The 22318-nt window shown below is 29.0% G+C and overlaps 2 protein-coding genes across 2 annotated transcripts; one reads left to right on the top strand and one right to left on the bottom strand.

Moving 5' to 3' along the window:
- Positions 1–1342: 1342 nt before the first annotated feature.
- LOC145193388 (uncharacterized) lies at positions 1343–12788 on the top strand. The gene is made up of 6 exons (XM_090072524.1): positions 1343–2809; positions 3696–3902; positions 4210–4577; positions 11695–11809; positions 11939–12238; positions 12388–12788. Exons 1-6 carry the CDS (start codon positions 1393–1395, stop codon positions 12771–12773), a joined length of 2793 nt encoding a protein of 930 aa, XP_089928650.1. The 5' UTR covers positions 1343–1392; the 3' UTR covers positions 12774–12788.
- Positions 12789–20140: 7352 nt separating this feature from the next.
- On the bottom strand, positions 20141–21949 carry LOC149878325 (uncharacterized). The gene is made up of 2 exons (XM_090072920.1): positions 21830–21949; positions 20141–20783 (listed from the first exon to the last, which is right to left on the bottom strand). Exons 1-2 carry the CDS (start codon positions 21897–21899, stop codon positions 20206–20208), a joined length of 648 nt encoding a protein of 215 aa, XP_089929046.1. The 5' UTR covers positions 21900–21949; the 3' UTR covers positions 20141–20205.
- Positions 21950–22318: the final 369 nt, after the last annotated feature.

The raw sequence follows: 22318 nt of genomic DNA, 5'->3' as shown, positions 1-22318 counted from the left end.
TATATATATGTATCTATGTATCTATGTATGAATGTATGTATGTATGTATGTATGTATGTATGTATGTATGTATGTATGTATGTATGTATGTATGTATGTATGTATGTATGTATGTATGTATGTATGTATGTATGTATGTATGTTTGTATGTATGTATGTATGTTTAAACAATAAATAAACATCGAAAACTCCATTATAAAACTTTCATCTACGCATTTTTGCAGAAAGGATTGAAATAAATGTTTGGGGCTCCATACTGTTGCCTCAATTTGGACTTCAAGCATACCACAGACCTTCAATACTTTGTGTGTTATACTCTTATCGATACGGTCTACCAAAGTTATGCTGATAGATAATTACTTCACGAGCATATATCCCTTGATGGATATTCTCAGTTCTAGCATAAATTGCTCATTTATTGAAAGTAATATGGCTTCCAGGAAGAGTTTCCTGCAAAGAAATTTTTTGAAGAGTTTATGAGACTTTCTCCCAATCATTCTCAATTTCACTAAAAACCCTACAATCTAATCCTCTTTGAAAGACTTTAATTTACCAATCTAAACGCAAGCTGATGTCCCGAAGTTTGGCGTGCTTTGCAATTAAATGCTTACTATCTGCATGTTGCGAAGAAATTTTGAAAAAACTGGAAATATCAATAAAAATAATCATTAGGCTCATTCCAAAAATATTTTTAATCTGTCGTATGAACTCGTTTATGGTTTACGGATATAGGGTTTGGATTTGAAGGAAATATTATTTAATGCAAGTATGCGCTAATTATATCAATTATAAGAAATGTTTATAAAATGTATTTAAATGTATATAAATATATAAAGAGATAAACTTCTGAATATCTATAAAACATAAATAGTTCTAACCTAAGTAATCCCTAAAAAAATCATCCTTCTTCCATCATTCTTGATTTTTTTTTTTGTTCTTCTGCAATTAGTTAATTAACTTTATCTTAAAAACAACACTTGGATGACATTAACACACACACACACACACACACACACACACACACACACACACACAGACACACACACACAGACACAGACACAGACACAGACACAGATATATATATATATATATATATATATATATATATATATATATATATATATATATATATATATATATATATATATATATATATATATATATATACATATGCATATACATATATAAACATTAATCTTTTAAGTCAAAATCAAAAGTGGCAATTAAGTCTTTAAGTATCCCAAATATATATGTTTTTTATACTTGGTAGCTTAATAGCTAAATTTCAACTGAATATGAATTGAACTGGATTTTATAATTTCATGATAGCAATATTTATTAACTCTTTATTCACTAACATTTTTTTTCCATAGAAAAGACTAACTGCAGAAAATGGACGAAGTCTTAAGTTTACTTGATTCATTTAAAGAAGATGAAAGTTGTTTTGAAATTGATGTTTCATCCTATGACATGGAAGAAATCCCATATACTTTATTTCAATTACCGGTTGACAGACTTAAATCTCTTATTCTAGATCATAATAACTTGATGTCATTACCTTTTGAAATAAATAGCTTGATAATGCTAAGAAAGTTAAGTATTGTTGGTAATGAGTTGACTCAAATAAGTCATAGTTTTTCGTCCCTTATATATCTGGAAGAACTAAATTTAAATGAAAATTTGTTAAAAGTCCTTCCACCTGATATTGGCAAATTGCAATCTCTTCAAGTGTTCTCTGCAATTGGAAATCAACTAAGAACACTACCACCTAGCATAACACAGCTTTCCAATTTAAAAGAGTTACATCTTGATGAAAATAAAATCTCAATCTTTCCTTCCGGATTCTCTAGCTTAAAATCTTTACGTGTATTAGATGTGCTTAACAACTGCTTAGAAGAACTTCCTTCTGATATTGGAAAAATTGAGACATTGCAGATTTTGAATTGTAATGGTAATTTACTGCAGTCAGTCCCTAAGAGTTTTTCTGATTTGAAATCACTTAAATTTCTTGATCTTGCAAACAATCAAATAGAACAGCTTCCTGAAACACTAGCTTGTGCTGCCATTATTGAAAAACTTTTCTTAGAAAATAATTTATTGAAAGAAGTGCCATTATGGTTTCATGATTTACAAAACTTAGAAGAACTGTCAATACATGATAATGGATTACAAAAGGAACCTTTTAACAGTTTGTTTTGTAGCACCTGCTTAAAATTAAAGAAGTTAGAAGCTGGAGCAAATTTTATGAGTTCATTATCTTCACAATTTGGTTCTTTAAAAAATTTAGAATACTTGCACTTAGGAAGCACAATGAATGAACTTGAACGCAGTAATTTTCAAAATGGAAATTGGATATCTATATTGCCTGATTCATTTTGTGCTCTTACAAAGTTGAAAAAATTGAATGTAAATGAAAATCAAATTTCTTGTCTTCCTTCACAATTTGGTTCACTTGTTTCCTTAAGTTGGTTAGATTTGGGTCAGAATATGCTTAGAGTGCTTCCACCCTCATTTTGTGATCTTACCAATTTAGAGTTTTTGCAATTGTCAAAAAATATGTTAATTGAGTTACCTAAAGATTTTGGAAACTTAAAAAATCTCAAAGATCTACGTTTAGATAATAACTGCCTTGAACAATTACCTCTGTCTCTTGAAAACATTTTAGGCCTCCAAAGCTTAGATCTTTTCCACAATAATCTTAAAGAAATACCTTTTTTTATTTTTAAGTTGAAGAATTTAATTCGGTTAGATTTGGACCAAAATTCATTTCAACTTAGCATTGCTGACATACCTAAGATTCTACCAACTGGTAATGTTTAGCTCAATTTTGTTTGTTTTCTGAAAATTTTCAATTGAAATTGATTATTTAAAAGTTAACACCTATCAGTGCTAATATTTTTTGTGTTTATAAAGTTGTTACAAATCACAAGTTGCAAATAGTGATTCACTAGTAAAACGAAATTACCAAAATATTTTCTTAATCATTTTTATTGTAAAATATTTTCTTAATCATTTTTATTGTAAAATATTTTCTTAATCATTTTTTTTGTAAAATATTTTCTTAATCATTTTTATTGTAAAATATTTTCTTAATCATTTTTATTGTAAAATATTTTCTTAATCATTTTTATTGTAAAATATTTTCTTAATCATTTTTATTGTAAAGGAAATATTTAGGTCATTTTGTTTTATTAGTCAACCACTATTTGCATATTCAAGGATTTTTAAGGATATACTTAAGTTTAAATTAATAATCTTCATAGGTAAAGTTCAAAAAAAAAAAGTTTAAAGTAATCACATAAAAAAAAAAAGAGTTTCAAAAATTTCAAAAAATAACAATACAAATGAATTGGATTTTTAAGAGATAACTATATGTAAAATAAAGACTTACATGTCATATATATGAATTCATAAGATGATTATAGAGGTTAAGAATGAAGTTAATTTAAGATAATAATTTGATTTAATAAAATAATGACACTTAATTTATAATAATAATACCTATTTTATGATGATAGCAATATTTGATTTAGTAATATTTATTTTATGATGATATTTATATCTAATTTCAGAAAACTTCTTTGGGTACAAGTATTCTTTATATTTCTAGTTGTATAATAAATAGTTCTACAAAAATAAATTCAGATTATGTGAAAACAAATTGTAAAGAATTCCGTATGTTTAAATATTTTTAGGCAGCACCTATCCAAAACGTGATCCTTCTTTAAAAGATAACTGGCGGGGTAAGGGGCGCTATGGAAATCCAAATGAGAATATAAATAGTTTTAATCTTCCTGAAAAAGAGTTGAATGAAATTAATCTTCATTATGATGTTGATTGGAACTTAAATGTTTTGCAAAATGCAATGAAACAAGGGTCAGCAATGTGGAGATCTCATTCAGGTAATATGAAACCTGCTATCAGAAAAAGCATCTTGGTTTTTGTTTTTTTTTTTCTCTTAAGTTTATACTGAACCAGCTATTTTTATACTGATTGGTGGTTTTATACTGAACCAACTATTTTTATTTTGTATATTTTGTAATGTTTTACCTTTTTATGTGATGAAGGAAAAGGAAAGTTTAAATTATTTATCATCTTTTAATATTAAAAATTGTAGTTTGATTTGAATTTTAAAAGACTTTTTTGCTGAAAGTATTTCACATTTTTTAAATTTATTTTTCTTTTTTTAAATTGTCTATTACTTTTAAGATGTTGAACCAAGAAAAATCTTCAACCAAAATAAAGAAGTGAACAACGACGAATGGATTGCTATGAATTTTAATATTCCGTTTGCAAAAAAACCTAAACAAAAAATTTCAAATCCTGATGTAGAGGACTGGGATACAGAAATTGAACAAAATATTAGTTATAGTAATACTATTAAAGTGTGTAGTGAAAAAATGAACTCGGTCTTTATTGATGATTTTCAAAACACAGTAAACCGATATCCGCCAGCTTGCCAAGCATACACTTCGGTTGCTTATTATGACTCTTTCTTATACAAGAAATGTGAAGAAAAGATTAAGGCCACACCTATAAATTCTTTTTCTGTAGTTGACGGCCAATTTGATGACTCCTGACAGAATTGCGCTTGCCAACTTTTAATATATTTTCCACGTCTTTTTTGTCTATTTTGGTTTTTATAATTTTGTTTTAGATTAATTGTCCAAAATTAATGCAATTTTTACAAACTTTCCCTAAGTAAAATACGTAAACTTTTTACATATAAAGTTTTTATCTTATATTTCTATGCATTTCTACTTTCTTTCTTTTAAAAATTTAGAGAAAAAAGTTAGGCTAACCTTGTTTAGTACTGAGCACTCATTTTCTATCATTACATTTTTTTGTAAATTTGGGAGTTTTTAGATATCAATGAAAAATTTATCTCTGTACAAATTTCATTTTAAGGTTTTAGTAAATACAGTCATGCTTTGTGGCGGTATTTACTGAAATGTAACGCTTCAATCGATGTATTGAATACCATGTTTCAAATAACATGCTTTAATTACCTCGAAAGCGCTAAAAGAATTTATTTTAAATCTAATAAAATTTTTCCAGATTTAACGTCAATTTGCAGTAAAGATGTATTTATCACTAAGTTAAGTATTTTTTTCGCCAGACCCTGGTTTGCCAATAGCCAATTTTTAATGCCAAATTTCAAAGTTTTGGCAGTTTTTTATGTTCATTTTCATGAATTAGAGAATAATAAATTTGGCATCACTTTATGCAACATTTTTATTAATTTAGCACATTCTTTATTCATTCATCTGTCAAACACTGGTCACACAATGACCCATTTTAACCACATTGTAACATCGGCAATCCAATGACACATTTCAACCACATCTTAACTTCAATGCTGTTTGTCATTAAAATTTTTTAAAGCTTTTTATTATTGAGTACATCTTTTGTTTTATTTATGAAAATTAGTTAAAATAAGAGTATTTCACTAATCCGCTATAATTATGCTTCTTTCCATAATTCAAAAGATATATTTATGCTTCTTTCCATAATTCAAAAGATATATTTGTTCTTCTTTCCATAATTCAAAAGATATATTTATGCTTCTTTCCATAATTCAAAAGATATATATTTTTTACAACACTTAAAGGTTTCTAACAGGCATCTTTTAAGTTACATTTGTAAAACTCAAAAACATCCGTTTAATTGACAACTAATTTTTGTAATCTCTGGGTATTATGTAACAGATTCTTTTTACTGCGTACCAATGCTTTTAAATAAAAAGTAAAACAGTTCACGAATTATATTTAATAAATAAATTTGTTCATGAGCGTTTATAACAACAACTTGATTTTAAATGTTGAGCTACAAATTTGCATGAATCATTTTTTAAATTGCCGGCTGCCGACAAACTAGAATAAATTTGCTTCACATTTTCTTTCCGATTTTATGTTAAGTAAGACATCTAGTTAATCATTGACGAAATCTTACCTCATCTGAGCATTTACATTTTTACATGTTTAAAAAAAACTTTTTGCAGCTTCAGAAATCTAAAAAAACCATGTGGCGCATAAGTTCACATATACTAACTTGCAAGTCAGCTGTTTAAATTTAAAAGTTAAAATCAGATGAATTTTCGCAGAAGAAATAATAGAAAGAATCGGAGATAACTCAAAGAATCAGAGATAACTCAAAGTATTGGATATAACTCAAAGAGGTCTCCAAAATTAAGAAGCTTAAAACGTATTATAAACGAATATATTTTTAAATGATTATCATCAGATCAAAATCTATTGAACTATTGAAAATTCTTTTTATTTCAGAGTTCAAAAAATATTTAGAGAATATTCAAAACCACTAGCCTTGAAGTACAGAAAACCACTAGCCTAGGGAGACTTGAAGTACAGAAAAATTACTACAAACCAATCATCAAGAACTTTTATAGATTACCACCACCCACACCAAGCTATATTTTAGGGGCCCTTTTAGGCCGGTTTCTGTCTATATTACTACCGTCCATCTCTCCGCCCAAATTGCTCTAAAATTGAACGCCACACAAACTTAGCTGGCTATACGCAATTTATTTTTTAGAACGGTTAAGCAGGCGGTTCCTTATTAATTGCTGTAATATATTTGCTAATATATTGAGCAATAGTTGGAATCTTTAGTTATCTTAAGTGAAAAGCTAATTGTTTTCTAATTGGTCAAATTGAAAGATTCATCCCTAATTTGAACATATTTAATTAAAAAGATATTGAAAAAATAGAATTCTATTGTTGTATATGTTCTCCAAAAAATCTTAAAACAAACTCGAAGAGATTTTTTTGAAACACGTCGTGCAATTTTAAGTTTTACAAAATGATAACCCGATTTTTTTCTTTAATTTAATAAGTTAACGAAGTTGAGTTGTGTTTTTTTAAGTGTATATTGTACTTCTTTAGTCATTAGTGCTGTAACTTGTTCCTTTAGCATCCGTTCTAAGTGATAATTAAGTTAAGACCATGATCTCATTTTATAAAATTTTATAACTATTTTCTAAAAATCTCTTCGTCTATTTTGAATTGAGAGCTCCTAATAAATTTGAAATGTTTATCGTTGGAAAATGCATTTTTCCTCTCAATCAAAAGCAGATGGTCTGCGTTATACTTAAAAGTTATTAAACTTTAGGGGAAACCTTCGTATCTATCTTTGGTGAAGTAAACGAGATAACGATGGCCTGACCTAAAAATTTGTTACTAACTCCAATTTTGACGCAAAATCTAGTTTTGACGTCGTTGAATACGTTGGGTTTGTCACATGTAGTATACAAAATAAGCGGGTTCGTCACCTGCAGGATCCAAACTTAAGCCGTTCAAAGTTACCGAGAGTATCGCCAGCACGTAAGCCGGACATCAATCCTGTATTTTTTACATTTTTAATTTTTGAAATTGACCAATTTTAAAAAAAAAAATTATATAGGAAAGTGATCAATATGCTTTTTCATACTTTTCAGTTTTTTACATACGTTTCAGTTAACTCTGTATGCAAAATGAAAAAGCACCAAATAGAGTTTTTGAATATAGATATTGTAAATATTTTGATCTTTTTATTTAGCTTTTTTACCTTCCTGTAAAATAACATAAAACGGAATTGGCCAATTTGCAGATTGACTTATCGATAATTAACTTGGTTGTGTAAACCTCAACATCCTACCAGGTTTTATATAGTATTTAGAGATAATTATGGTATTCCGAGATAGCATTTCTTACAAATAAAAGATACAAAAAAACAAAAAAAACAAAAACCATTTGCACTTTATTATAAATTAAATGTAAACCAGGTTTTATCATAAAAAAAAACTCTTACTCTTTCTACAAAGCATAATTTTTATTTTTTTAATAATTTAAGTTTTTTTTTGGTTTGATTCTATTTTTTTGCTTCTTGTTTAAACGTTTGTTTATTGTTCTGTCTCCGGGGAGTACAAGTGTATTTTTGTTATGCTGCGCTTTGTTTATTCAGCCTAGTGTTCAGCTCAAGTGTGGAAAGGTGCGAACAAACAGAGTTGGTCTTGTGCGGTGTGCAATCACAATCAATTAAATAATGTTATCAAAACGTCGGAAAAAATGGTAAAACGATCCCATCAGTTGCTTGAGCAAATAGAGTTTAGAATTTGCTTATTTTTTCTCGTTATAATGTCAAGTAAAGTGTAAACACAATGTTTAACTTATACATGCGAGAAAAATGTGTTTGTATACTTTGAATTAAAACTGTAGCAGCAATCCAAAAAACAAATCCTATATTTGTTTTTCTGCTCTACAAAAAATACTTCAAAAAATGATTTTAAAAGATCTACTACTTATTATTTTATATTTAATACTTCAGGTTCCAGATAAATCTAAGGATTTACTCCTAAATTAATCTTGTGCGTCAGTCTAATAAGATAGCGTTGGGATTATTTGATTCGATAACTTGATATTGAATTGACTTGATTGTAATTAACCTGAATGTAATTTGATAGTAATTAACTTGATTGTGATAAGAACCAAGATGTGATAATCCTTTTTTCCATAGATCTTAAAATAGTTTAGAGAAAAAGATATTTTAGTTTAAAACAGATAAGTATATCTTGTTTTAATGACTAAAGGCGGCTTCTTGTTTTAGAAATTGATCACACTATTTAAGTTTCCGACTGCACAAAGAAGTAGAAGGGCACCGATCTTTAGTAAGCCTTTTTGAGAAAGCTATTTATTAGGAAAAACGCAAACATGGATTTTATCACCGTAAATAGTTCCATAGGGCTGACATTATGTTGTCGCATTAAATGTGTTAAACACCTGGTGTGAACTTTTATCTTCTAATTTTAGAAATCTAGACGTGACATTTTCACGTGGTTTTTTTTTATTACCAACCTTCCTAAAAGCTTAAAAAACCTATAAAACATTTCATCAATCTGTTTCTTTCACTTTCAAGTTCAGAAATGATCAGTCACTTATTATTTAGTTAAATGCACAACAGAGATTTTTTTTAATCCAGAAGAGCACAATGGTGTGATTCATGTAAGTTTCAAGGAAAATCAAATAAATGGCAATACCTTTGCTGTTTTTTGTTACTTAAATTCGCTCATGTAATTAGATGCTTACTAAATTATTACTTTAGGGAAAATTTTTAATTTTTTTTATAATTATATTTGTTTATTATCAACTTAGTTTCTTAATTTTTTTCTAAAGATTCAGCGAATAGTGATTTTAGCGTTTTAACTGATTAAAAGCATAATTCTACTTAAAGCTAAAAAATTCATTAAATGAAACTTTGAAATTCGTTGGAATGAAACTGTTGAAATATTCTATTCTTCTTCTTTTATTTATTTATTTCTTCATTTATTTCTTCATTTGTTTCTTCATTTATTTCTTCATTTATTTATTTATTATTATCATTATTGTTGTTGTTGTTGTTGTTATTATTATTACTATTGCTATTATTGTTATTGTTATTGTTATTATTAATATTATTATTATTTTTATTATTATTATTTTTATTATTATTTTTGTTATTATTTTTGTTGCGTGTTTAGTGCTGCTGAAGAATCGATAGATATTTTTAAAAATCTTTAGTTTTAATTTTTCCAATTATTAAGTTTTAGTGTATTTAAGTTCAATTGTGATTAAATTTCAAGATCAAATGTTTTATTAGAAGTTTTTCCCTAAATTAGGGATGAACAAGATCTATAAAAGATATATAGATGATCTGTAAAAGTTACAAACATCTGATAATCAAAATAAAGATGTATGGCTTAAAAGAGTCTGATTTATAGAATTATTATTTAGTTTTTCCTACGCCGTCTGAAAATTAGCATTCAACAATTTATTTTACATATTTTATTTATAATAAAAATAACCTAGCATAAAAGGTATTTATATACTTTTTATCGTAGTGATTGCAAAGCATTAAAACACTTTAGAAGGACTATGTTCTTCAGAGGAAAAAAAATCAAACCTCTGCAAAAATATTAACGTAACTTGAAGTCGAAGGTGATGTAATACTCGCGTGAAAGATTAACGCTTAATTTATATAGTGTTTAAAATAAATTCAAAATAAAACGCTATTTACAACGTGAATGTTTATCAAATAAGAATTTAAAAATCCTTCTACGAGATTTTTTATCAATACTCAACTGGCGTAATTAGGAAGACACGCGTATTACGCATAAATATTTTCTATAATGACTTTGTATGATGTCAGGGAAACGCCAATTAAAAATACTTTTGTACTTTTTTTTTTGTACTTGCGTTTGAAGTATGCGTAACTTTTTTTTTTATACGTAATTAACGTTAACACGCTAATGATGATTAATAATGATTAATTGTACAAAAAATTTACGAATTGTACATAAAATTTACGAATTGTACAAAATTTAGGTTGAGTCTAAGTTGTCAAAATAATAATAAAAAAAGATTAGTTATGGAACGAACAAATGAAACTCTGAGAGAGTAAAACATGATCTCGAACACATCCTACTTTAATCAGCTTTCGCAATCTCGTTTTCTCAAAGATTCCGTTTCTTAGTAAATTGGTAACATGACTCTATCGAATATTTTTAGAACAGATTTTAGAAAGCACTTTTATTTCAGTTGAAAAAAAATATCAATATTGAAACTTAAGATTAAACTTAATGATTAAAGTTTATAATCAAACGACGGTAAGACATCTAAATTAGGCTTTAAATAGTTGGAGTTTATTACGTCATAATAGATTGAACCGAATAATGCGATAAGATTTACGTCATAAAATACGACTTGAAGTAATACTTTGAACCAGTGAGGTTGATATTTTACATCGGTAAGGTTAATATTTTGGACCGGTGAGGTTAAAAAACGGTTAATCAAAATGACAATAAAAAGCCCGTTTAGAAATCGCTTAAACAGTTCTGCAATAAAGTAATACACTAATATTCTTTTTTCGTTAAGTTTCAGTTCTAGAGTTCGAGAAATAACGTTTTCCTGAAAAAATTTTAAAACAAACATTTAGGGCAAGGTTGTAAATATTTTTCGTTAATCTTTTCTTTTCATTTATGGATATTAAACGTACCGTTTAATTAACAATGAAAAAGACGTCCGGCAAAGAAAGAAAAATTTTGAAAGGTCCTCAGACAGTTACTATATCTTTTTTTAGTTATATATTGAGATAATTTGTCATTGATTTCGAGAAACTTCTTTGACGTCACAAATATTTTAAATTCCGCTTTTTTTTACTGCCACTTTTAAATAAACTTCATTTATTCTAATTTCTTAGCAAATGCCAACTTGGTAAGCATTAACTTTACAATGACATATTAATCATCTTGTTCAATTCATTCTAAATTTTATTGTTGCAGTTTTTTCTCTCGCCAGTTGGCACATCTAAAGGCAATGTTTTTGTCTGAAAATGACGTAAGACAAGTTAACATACATCCGCTAATGCCTGATTGATGAGTCAAGAGACACTTTAGATAAAAGGATGAGTTTGTCACTCAGAGAAGCAAAAAGGAAAAATGATTGAGTAGCACTCAGTTTTTCTGGCAATGAGAGTTTTTTTTTTTTAATGGTTTTAAAACTTTGGCTGAAATGATGGTTTCAAATTTAACTATTTTATTAACTGTTGAGGTTCCGACAAAATCCATACAAAGTTGATAAAACGAATCTGTAAATGTTTGGTGAAAACCTCGCGTGACAGGAAGTTTTGTGAAAATTGAATTTTTTTATTTCTTTTAGTTAGAAGGCTATTAAAAAAATTACTAATATGGATTTTCATCGCAACTATAACCTTGTTGAAGACGCTGGTCTGCAGAAACTTGAAGCAAGTCAAAGGAAATCATCGACGGAGAAAAAGTTAGGTAGGCGTTGAAGTTTTTTCGTATTCTAGCTCATTGTATTTACAAATAGTTTTATCAACAGTGGCTTTATTAATGGGTTTTATTATTTTTTATTTCTTATTTTTTATTTCTTAAACTTCCATTCAATAGAAAATTTATTGAAGACCGCGCAACCACTTCAGACAAATAAAATTACTCGCCAAATAACATTTCCTCAAACAGCGATGGAAGCATCAAAATCAAACGACAGACCTGTAAAACATTTACAAGACGATGACTTTATAGAATCAGCAGGTTTGCGAAGGACTTCATTGAGCTCAAAAAAGTCTACTGCGGAAAAGTTATTAGAGCAATCTCTTAACACCGCATCTAATATTACGGAAGACGAAAAAAATGATTCCCTTCTCAAAAGAACTCCTGAGAAAGTTTCAAACGAATCTCCAGAAATCAGTAAGAAGTTGCTTTTTAAAGTTGTTTTTTAGAATTACTAATGTGTGTGTGTGTGTGTGTGTGTGTGTGTGTGTGTGTGTGTGTGTGTGTGTGTGTGTGTGTGTGTGTGTGTGTGTGTGTATATATATATGTGTATATATGTATATTAGAAAAAAAACAAAAAGCTGCCACGTCGCCGACATCTGACGATGAACTACTCGAAAATAAAAGTGCTCAGGAAGGTAATTCTTCTAGAGAGCGCTCACAAAATCTTTCTATGTATCGTCTTAAGAACATCGACCCTCCTACTGCAACTATAGGGAACCGAATTTCCAGCAGAACCCAAAACTTGTTTAGGCAGTATGAAGTCGATATTGGAAACAGCAAAGCCGATCAGCTTAAAAAAGAGACAACAAAAGAGTTGCGTGAAATTCGCTTACAATACCAGAATAGCATAATCGAGAATGAGCGTGAAATTGAAGCAGCCAGGAGGGAAAGAATGGAAGCAGAGCGCATTATTAGATTTTCATCGAATCCATCAGTTTTTGCTATGTAGTAAAAACTTTGATATCGTCTTAAACCTATTTTTATCCCTCTATATTATCTTTTTGTAAAAATTCATATTTTATATATTTTTGTATAAATTTAAGCCTTAAATATTTGTATAAACTTGTATATTTCTAATAACATTATTTTTGGTACACACTTGCGTTTTATATCGTCGAATAGTTTTAAGCGGAATAAAGCACGTGGCTTTCATGTGATTTTCGATGTACTTCGATGTATATGAAAAATATAAATAAAGTTAATTTTAAAGCGAAAAAATGAAAATTATAAAAATATTTTCATGGCGCTGTTAATTCAAGTTTTAAGTTTTAAGTGAAAAGTTATAAAGATGAAAAAAATATTTTAACTCATTTTAAATCAATGATATATTATATATGCTAGAAGTCTAATTTGCAGGATTTTATTGGACGAAAAGAAAAGCCGCTTTTTTTGTTTACAAATTGAATCCGCCATTTGTAATAAGGGCAAAAGCTATATCCGACGTGCGAAATCAAAGTTAAAAATGCATGTTTTTGCCCGAATTAGAAATGGCTTCCACGGCTTCACTTTTCGGATCGAAGTTAGACATCTAGTATATATAATATATCATTGTTTTAAATATATATATGTCAAGTTGAAAAAGATGGTAAAAAGTATCTTTTGCAAATTAGTTTCACTTCGACAACACAATCCAGTTCCAGAAGTTATGAATCCGACTCCAGAATAAATTTAGCACTCAAACATCCTGACATACTTTTTTATATATATAAATATCTATATATATAGATCTATATAAATTATCTATATACATGGATCTATTAAGAAACATTCTTTTAACAAGAAGATATAAATTTTATTTTATTTACTTTTCAAGTTACAAGCATTTAAAGTAAAAAAAAAGCATAATAACAAGGAGCTTGTATACTACAAATAATTTTTTTTTTTGTATATCAGTCTATTTCGGCGAGCACGGTCAACTCTTGTAAAAGTACTCGCCCCAAGCCTATGTACTCGATTTTGATCAATTTTTTTTATAAATACTCATTTCGATTTCTTAGTTGGCTGAGATTTTCAGCTTGCCAATTATCTGCATACACCAATCTTTTAATTTCAGTCCAAAAACTCTGGATCGGACGCAATTCGGGCAATTTAGCAGGGCTTTTGTCTTTTGGTACATATTCGACAATTTCGCTTTTTAGGTAATCTTGCACTTTGTTAGATCAGGCCAGAACACAATTTCGTCTTAGCGAACCTCGTTGATGAACTTGTTTAACTTAAACATACATGTTGAAATGTACACATTCTTGTCGACTGCTAGGCCCGAAGGAGCGATGTAATGCTTTGTGACTCCTTTCTCATACAAGGTTATCCAAACAAATAATTTTGGTTCATAATTGCTTTTTCTTTTGAGCTGGACCTAAATAGGCGTTGCGTTGGGATCAAAAGTATAATACCCTGCGTTGCCAGAAAGATCACCGTTGCTTAAAAGAAAATATGACTTACTGTCAATGATCACAATTTTTCCAGAAAAAGTGCAACCAATTTTCGGTACTTAAGACACACAGCCGCTTTCTGAGTCGTTGTTCTTTTTAGCGCTTTAATCTTTTATACGACAATGAATGCTCGTATTTTCTTTGATAATTTTGGATATATACTGCTGAGAAACATTAAATCAGTTGGCTAAGCTACAGTGTGAAACACCATCCTTCCTATCAATCAATTAATCCACGAGTTTTATCTGTTTTTCAGGCATTTTTCTTGCTATCCAATCACTTCCGACCTTTCGTTCTGGTACTATATTATTCTCCTTTTTTTGCAGTATATCGTAAATGGTCGATTTTAGGACATTTTCCAAGGGAAAGTGATTAACAATAAACATTTTGTTCTCTTTTGAACGCAAATCTGAAAAAGCGTACACTCCTTCACGGAATGCCTCTTGATTATTCAAGCTTTTAAACATGTTTAATTAAGTTCGGAAAAAATAAAGCTCGAGTATTTTGTAGAGGATTAAATTTGTAACATAATAATTAGGATTAAAAAATTATAAAACATTGTTAGACATAACAATTATTGAAGTTACAAATTTTGTCCGGATTTTTAGTTGTCACATGTTACAATTAAAATTATACAATTAATAAAAATAAACCAATTAAATATTTAAGTTGATACAATCAAACACAAAGATGAGGAATTAAAGTAAAAAATATCACTCTCTACATTTTTCGGTACAAAAGTACTCATCTCCAAGCGTATATTTTTTTGGCAAGCATGCAAAACACATCCAGCTTTAACGTTTTAGTTTTAAGAGGACGTTTGGAACCATGTTTTTAGAGAAGTTTTTGATTACCCTTGTCACCATTGAAGCCGATTTCGTCAAAGTTCCAGACATTTGACACAGAGTATTCATTGATATTTGCTTCAAAAAAATGAGCCTTGTATGTATTGAAATATTTACTTATATTATCTCCAGTACAAGAAGCTGCTCTGAGCGTTTCAATTTTACCTGCAGTTCTCTCGCTTACTTTATGTTTCCAACTTTGATGAAAGTTTTGTATCAAGCTTTACCTGGATTACCTTTCGTAAATAAGTTAGTTTGTTTAATATTTTACAAATAACTAGCAAAAAGTTCAAGTACTTGTTTGCGGGTTCTACCGAAACCCCAATTGACAAGTTTAAGCATTTCAACTAATGTTAATTGAGTAAAAGTACTTAAAATGGTGACTGTGCCAATAGAGTTTGTAGGGTGCTTTATCCTGATCGATAAAGTTCCCTTTGGAATCCAAAGCATAAATGATGCTTTACATAACGATAAGTCAGCATATTTTATTTGTGCAATTGCAGCATTGAATTACTTGTCAGTGTAATTCCTTGCTTTTTTGTTTGTCATTTTGTTTTTCTTTATTGGTTGAGATAGTGTGAATAATTGTTTTTTTTTAAGTTTTTAATTTATGTGGGTGACTCTTATTTATATAAGGACTAGGTGCGTAATTAAATTTAGTTAACAAGTGTGAAATATTTATATAAATATGTAAAATAAATAAGAAGTGTGTTCAATAAAACAGGAAATTTTTTATTTTATTATTTTTTCATAACTTTCTTCCGGAACTAGCGAATTCAATTCTGAAAAAAAAGATCATCTATAGCAGAATTTTTACAACAAAACTATATTTTATGTTTAACGCTGAAAGTTTTAACTCGTGTTATCATTTTATGTTTAGCGAAATATTTTTAACTCGTGCTTTTAACTAAAAGCCAAATACATGTATGTGTCACTGGCAGCAATTTATGTAAATCAAATCAATAGGATATTTTTAACAGCGTCAAAGAAAAAAAAAAGCTTTGTGCGATGTTGGTTCGCAAATTTAAATATTAAAAAAGATTTTCGAGATTCAAATAGTGAAAGCGGGTGTTTTCTTGTTCGTCAAGATTCTTGTTCAAGTTCTGTTGGAGAAATGACCAATTATAAGTTACTTAAAATTAAAGAAAAAGAAAAAAAAAACAAAAGAATAATAAAAGAAAATATGAAGACAAAAATCAAACGAATTCGTTTGGATAAAGGTGGGAATGATGACGTAAAGAAGTCTATGCTTCCAAAAGTAACCCCAGTGACAAAATTTGAAAGAAATTTATACAAGCTTTAGCTCAAGTTGAGAAATTTGATATAAAATCAAAGTCAAAAGTGAATGATGCCATTTCAAAAAATCCAAAAATGGTCCAAGTTACAGCCACGACAGTTACTGGCTTGCCACCAATACACAAATCAGTGTAGATCGCATATTTTTCAACTCAGCGAATGCTCTGCCTTTTTTTCTTTAAATCCCATTTGTGACTTAATTTGAAAGAGTTGAGGGCAATTCTTTTCTTAAGAACAAGTTTCAATAACCAAGTTATAAATTCAATGTTTGAAATACGGTATGCACAGCCTTTATTGAACTAATTATAGTTTTTGTTTGAGATTTTTCGAATCAATTGAATCTGCTGCCGCAAATAAACGATATAGTGCTTAAAGTATTTATTTAGATTTTAGTCTTTAAATCCGCCTTTCAACTTTCTTCTACTGGTCATCTCCAACATAATTAGAGCGAATAGAGGAAATCTGTGCGCCATGTATTCTTATAAATTTTTTTATTTTTTTTGGAAAAAAAGTATTTTTTGGCTTGTAACTACTTTACATATGAAGCGTATGATATATTTAGCAGGTTAATACAAGATAAAATAAATTAAGGAGTTGCATATCACTAACTCTTTTTGCAAATTTAGTTTTAAGACTAATTAGTTATTAACCTCAAAAGATTTAAAGTTTAAATTCAAAGGCAATTTTATTATTACTTCTTATGCACAGCCACGTGATTGTAAACATGTGTTTGTGTGCATGTGAATCCAATTAATACTTTTTTTGTTACAAATCTGGTTTTAGAGTTATATATACATTTTAATTGAGAACTAAAATTTTCTTGTAAATCTTTCATTTTTGCATATCATTAAAACTGCATTAAACCTAATGTCAAAAACTTATTGTTTTATTTCTATTTTATTTCTATATTTTTGACTTTTTTTTCTACTCATGCAACAACTGTTGCAAAATCAAAAAGATTCGAGTAGAGAGTCAAGTAGCCGGTAGCCGGAAAACTGACTAAGGAGTAGGAGGACGGTTTTTTTTCAACCGACATCCTTGCTTCAAATGTATTTTAATATCTGGCATTTGGATGTAAAGTATTATACTGAATGATTGATAAATGAATACCTGATTGATGATTCCTGAATCCCTGAATAATTAATAACCAATCATTTAGGGACTCAGGAATCAGTCATAAAAAACAAAGCCAAATTAGCTGCAGAGAACTCCAAAGTATGCTGTTAATTTTGAATTCATCGAAATGTGAAGGCCAAGGGAGAGTAGGATGAGGGTGATAAATGCACGAAATTATGATTACCATGACGTCATTGTAGAGTTAACGAAAAAAAACTCTTTTGTCACCATAAAATACAAAAATCATTACAATCTGCCATAAAAACTGATACTTAATTGTCTTTAAGGCGTTTTTCTGGGAACTGATTTTTATTGGATTTAGCTTTACAGTTCTGCAAAAAAAAAAAAAAAAAAAAGCCATAACTGCTTCTCAAGTTTTCTCAGATAAAAGTGCCGACCCACGTCCAAGTAGCGAAATTCAAAAAGTGAATTATTGTGTGAACCTTTGGTCACTTTGATAAAAAGAGCCAAATAATCAAGCTTGAAATAAATGGTATCCGAGAAATACGATAAGTGCATAGAAAGGAGCCACTGTTGAAATTATTGATCGCAGATGCATGACAAATTGAAGGAAAGTGACATTTCTAAAAAGCATTCTTGTGTGTTTCCAGAAAATCCTCCGCCATGACTTTTATGACTCTTTGCCCAGACACAACGGTTTTCATTTTTTCATTTTTAATTACTATGAGGGCGTAGTAATAAAATCTAAAGAGATATTTCATGGGAATAACCAGCAATGACATATTTCATGGGAACAGCCAGCAATGACTTATTTCATGGGAGCAGCCAGCAATGATGTATAGGTTTAAATTGTTAGTCTTTTTTGAGGTTGTTCAATTTTTGTAGAAAAATTTTTTTGTATTAAACCTCAAAAGGGTAGGACAATATCGCGAGACAAAAGTATAAAGGATTTATAAAAGAGTGAGCATTAGTTAAATAAGTTCAAGAGACAAGCTTACTCAAGCATTAGAAGATCGAATAAGCTCAAAAGAAAAACTCGTGTAAGCATTAATAGGTCGAATAAGTTTGAAAGACGATCTTATGCGTGCATTAGACACTTAACTTGAGTGTCTGCACGAGTTTAACGCTTAAGATTCGACCTTTGCTCAACATTAAAAGTAGTTAGAGGAGGTCTAGAAATTGATTTCCAGACTTCCACTAACTCCGTGTATAGTCTAAAATAAAAGAAGTTCGGAAAAAAGGCAGGGAAAAACTTTTACAGTGAATAATTATCATTTAGCTTTTTCTTTCTTAGTTTGTACAGAATAATTGGCAAAATTAAAATGTACTCATTTCAAAATTGTTATGGAATTTTTATATATTTACGTCATAAGTGAAAAAAAAAAAAAGTGACATACTACTGGGTGGGCTTCACCGTTTAAAAAATAATTTGTTTTGAAGTTCTTTTCCTTTACGGTTCAAATATTAAAGATCTTTAAACATCTTTCAAATGATGTCCGTTTTCCTTCACAAAGGAAAACGGACAAAGACAAAGTTGAGCTCTTTATGTGGCACTTTCTAACTGTTCGGAAAGTGATACTCTTTATCATTTGAGTTTTCTAGCAAACACTTTTCTTTAGTTTAAAAAGAGTTCGGGGTTTCCTAATAAACACTTGTTCTTTCAAATACCGCCAGAAAAGGAAATCTGAAGGAAGTTATTATTCCTTTGAATATTAGTCTTCACAGCGCCCTATCTTACTACTAGCAGCTTGAAACCTAATGTTTTTAACATTTAGCGATATCTTTCAGCAATAATCGTGACATTCAGTTTATTAGCAAAGTTTATCAACAAAGTTGTCATCTCCTCAGGACTTCCTTTAAAATACAGCCTCAATAGTTTAACTGCGGTGGTGCTTGATGATCCATAGGCTTTAGATCATATACTAATTGGAACTAATATGTAAACATTTGAAAGTCTGCATCTCAAATTGCCTTGGGGAGTTCTAAACTTTTAAGAATCAATTTACTCCCATACCCGCACAATATTTTTGTGTGAACGAGCTGATTGTAGCCTTCTAATCCGAGGAAGATCCTGTTTAGAGGAAACAACGCTCATCTCAATACAAACGCTGTATTAGACTTAAAATCAGCATCATTGTAAATAGCATTATTCACATCACTGGATTTTTTTCAACTTTATCTCTCTTTTTACTTTTCTGACAAGTTCTTCCTTTTTTTTTTTTATTTTCCTATTTTATTTTATTTTTATTAAAGGAGCAAATTCAAAAAAAAAAGTGGAAAATCATCAACCATCTTAAGTATTACACCTTTGTATTTTTTTAAAAACTTTTTTCCAAAATTTCTCCATTTTTAATAATAATAACATTTACTAAAATAAAATTTTACTGAAGAGTTTTTCAATTAATTTTTTAAAGTTTCAAGTTTGTAAAAAAAAAAAATTTATAAAAAAAAAAAGTTTATAAAAAAAAAAAAAATTATGAAAAGTACAACGAAAAAGTAATTTAAGTAAAACTTCACTAATAAAGTTTTGTAAAAAATTTAAATTCCAAACGCCAACGTATAAACCAAAAAAATGAAATTTTACTTTTTTTTTTTACCTCATAATGAAGTTCATTAAAACAAATTTTACTTATTGTAACTTAACGTTTATGGAAAAACTCGTAAAAAAATGGATAGCTTCTATTTTTATTTACTTGTAAAAACAAAATTCCACACTCTTTAAAATTTAATTTCAAACAACAAGTGGGTTACACCAAGTTGTTGGGTCTTCGTTGCAAGTATACTTGCACACTTTAACTGTACCAGAACAATAGGAACTATTCTTCTTACAGTAACCCTGTTTTTCCCAATACTGGCAAAGAGAAGAATAATCAAAGTTGGGATTCTTAGGTCCACACATCTGACAAGTTTTCTTACAATTTATCGACATAAACTCGCTTCGAAAACTGCATTTACTTTGTGTCAACAATTTACATTCTTCTGGCTTCTTGTCTTCGCATTTTAAATCAACCACTTCAACTATTTTAGGTATCTGTTCTTCACATCTTTTCACAGGGTCATAATTACACGAGTATTGACATTTGTTAACAACTCCGCTGCAATAAAATCCAGGGTTACAGTATTGTTTATTGTCTCTCCAGTACAAACAAGCAGAGTCCAAATCAAAGTTTTCATTGTTTGTTCCACACATATTGCATGTTTTCGAGCAGTTAGCAGTCATAAAAGGGCGTTCAAAAGCGCATTTTTGGGATGTCAGTTTTTCACAGGCTGCTGGATCATTGTCAACACATTTCTGAAGCCTATTGCAACCTAAATTATGAAGAAATGGTTTAGTAGTTTCGATCTTCAACCTACACCTTGTAAAATATGGAGTTAAATTTCCTTAAAAGATACCTCAGAATTTAGACCAAGATTACTAGTGTATGGTTAGACACGAGGTAAACAGCTTTTATAAAAGGTGAAAAATGTAGGTTTTAAAAAATTCCTCAAAAGTGCTTTTTTTTCTTTTTTCTTTTTTTTTTTTCTTTTCTTTAAATCGCAACTACAGTTTTTATTTAGGAATATTTTAAAGAAGCTTTGTAAAGCAAAAATTATAGAAATAAAAGATAATAGTTAAATGTATTTTAACATATTTACAGATGGGTATTTCTAGATTTAAATACCATTTACCCAGCAAGCACACAACGTTAAAACAACGTTGAAATAACGTTGATCGACGTTATTTAAACGTTGTTTCAACGTTGTGTGCTTGCTGGGCAGTGCCATTCGTAAAGTCCTGGCCGATGGGTCTTAAAAAAAATGGATTCAAAAATTTTTTTTTCCAAAATTATACCGTGATTTTCACGGTACCTTGGGAGAAATCACGTATTTTAGCGAAGTATTCAGGAACTTTTTTTGTTCAAGGTAGATAGGTGACTAAAAGGCATGAGGCATACTCAAATTTCTAATATGTTGACTGGTAATGATTTAGGGTAATGAATACTAACCCAACCCCACCACGAACCCTGATTTCCTCCTTCCTGGAATTTTGTCTCCTAAATTTATAAAAATTTTGTGACCAATTAAAGTTTTTTTAGAAAGTCAAAAGCTTAGAAAAAAAAGAGAAAAATTCAGAAAAAAACTTAGATTTCTATAATCGTTATTTACCCATTACTTAAAAATCTCCGCCATGATTCTAGTGGTTAATAAAAGCTAAATCCTTTATTTTACACAGTGAAGATTTTCACTCTCCTGAATCGATGGCTTATCAATATTCTTTCTATTTATTTTTGATATCGGTAAATAGCTTTTCTTTCACTAAAAGTTGTTGTAAGTAAAAAATCAAATAGTAAAGTTAAAAAGAAAAAAGTATATACCAGCTTGGTCATACGCGAAATATATAGCGATAAAAATAATCTTCAATTTTTGAAAAGTCCGTACACCCATTGTAACTTTGTGATCGATATGTTAAAAACACTTATATAATGTTTTATATATATGCTGACATTTATTATTGTTTGTCAATAGGTTTTAATTGACGCAATCTTCTTTTAAAGTCGAGTGCGCTTTTAAAAAGAAAAAAATGTTGTTTTTTAAATATATTCTGAGTTTAAAAACAGTAAAAGAACTACAAAACGAAAAATGTTTTTTGCAGGGTAAAATTTACAAATTTATAAATTTCATAAAATTTAAAAAACTTAAATAATTTTTAAAAATTTGTTCAGAAAATTTGCTTGAAAAATATCATTAAAAAAAAAACTGTCAAAAAAATTTTTTTGTTCTTGTTAGAAACAAAATCGGGTAACCAAATGCACTTTTTCGTAATTTTCTAGGTCTGTGTATAATCCTTATTAAGGTTTCCCTTG

The sequence above is a fragment of the Hydra viridissima genome, unplaced genomic scaffold (genome assembly GCF_058129835.1).
Source record: "Hydra viridissima isolate aposymbiotic clone 2 unplaced genomic scaffold, HvirCarnegie_v1 scaffold_15, whole genome shotgun sequence".
NCBI lineage: Eukaryota > Metazoa > Cnidaria > Hydrozoa > Anthoathecata > Hydridae > Hydra > Hydra viridissima.
The sequence above is the reverse complement of the archived record's forward strand: the minus strand, read 5'-3'. Positions and strand labels throughout refer to the sequence as shown.

What these genes read in the sequence shown, in the direction of transcription:
- LOC145193388 (XM_090072524.1), top strand. Translation starts at nt 1,393, where the DNA reads ATGGACGAAGTCTTAAGTTTACTTGATTCATTTAAAGAAGATGAAAGT. An exon ending in ACCTAAGATTCTACCAACTG is followed by an intron (nt 2,810 to 3,695) that starts GTAATGTTTAGC and finishes AAATATTTTTAG; the next exon opens with GCAGCACCTATCCAAAACGT. An exon ending in AATGTGGAGATCTCATTCAG is followed by an intron (nt 3,903 to 4,209) that starts GTAATATGAAAC and finishes ATTACTTTTAAG; the next exon opens with ATGTTGAACCAAGAAAAATC.
- LOC149878325 (XM_090072920.1), bottom strand. Translation starts at nt 21,899, where the DNA reads ATGGGTGTACGGACTTTTCAAAAATTGAAGATTATTTTTATCGCTATA. An exon ending in TTTCGCGTATGACCAAGCTG is followed by an intron (nt 20,784 to 21,829) that starts GTATATACTTTT and finishes TTCATAATTTAG; the next exon opens with GTTGCAATAGGCTTCAGAAA.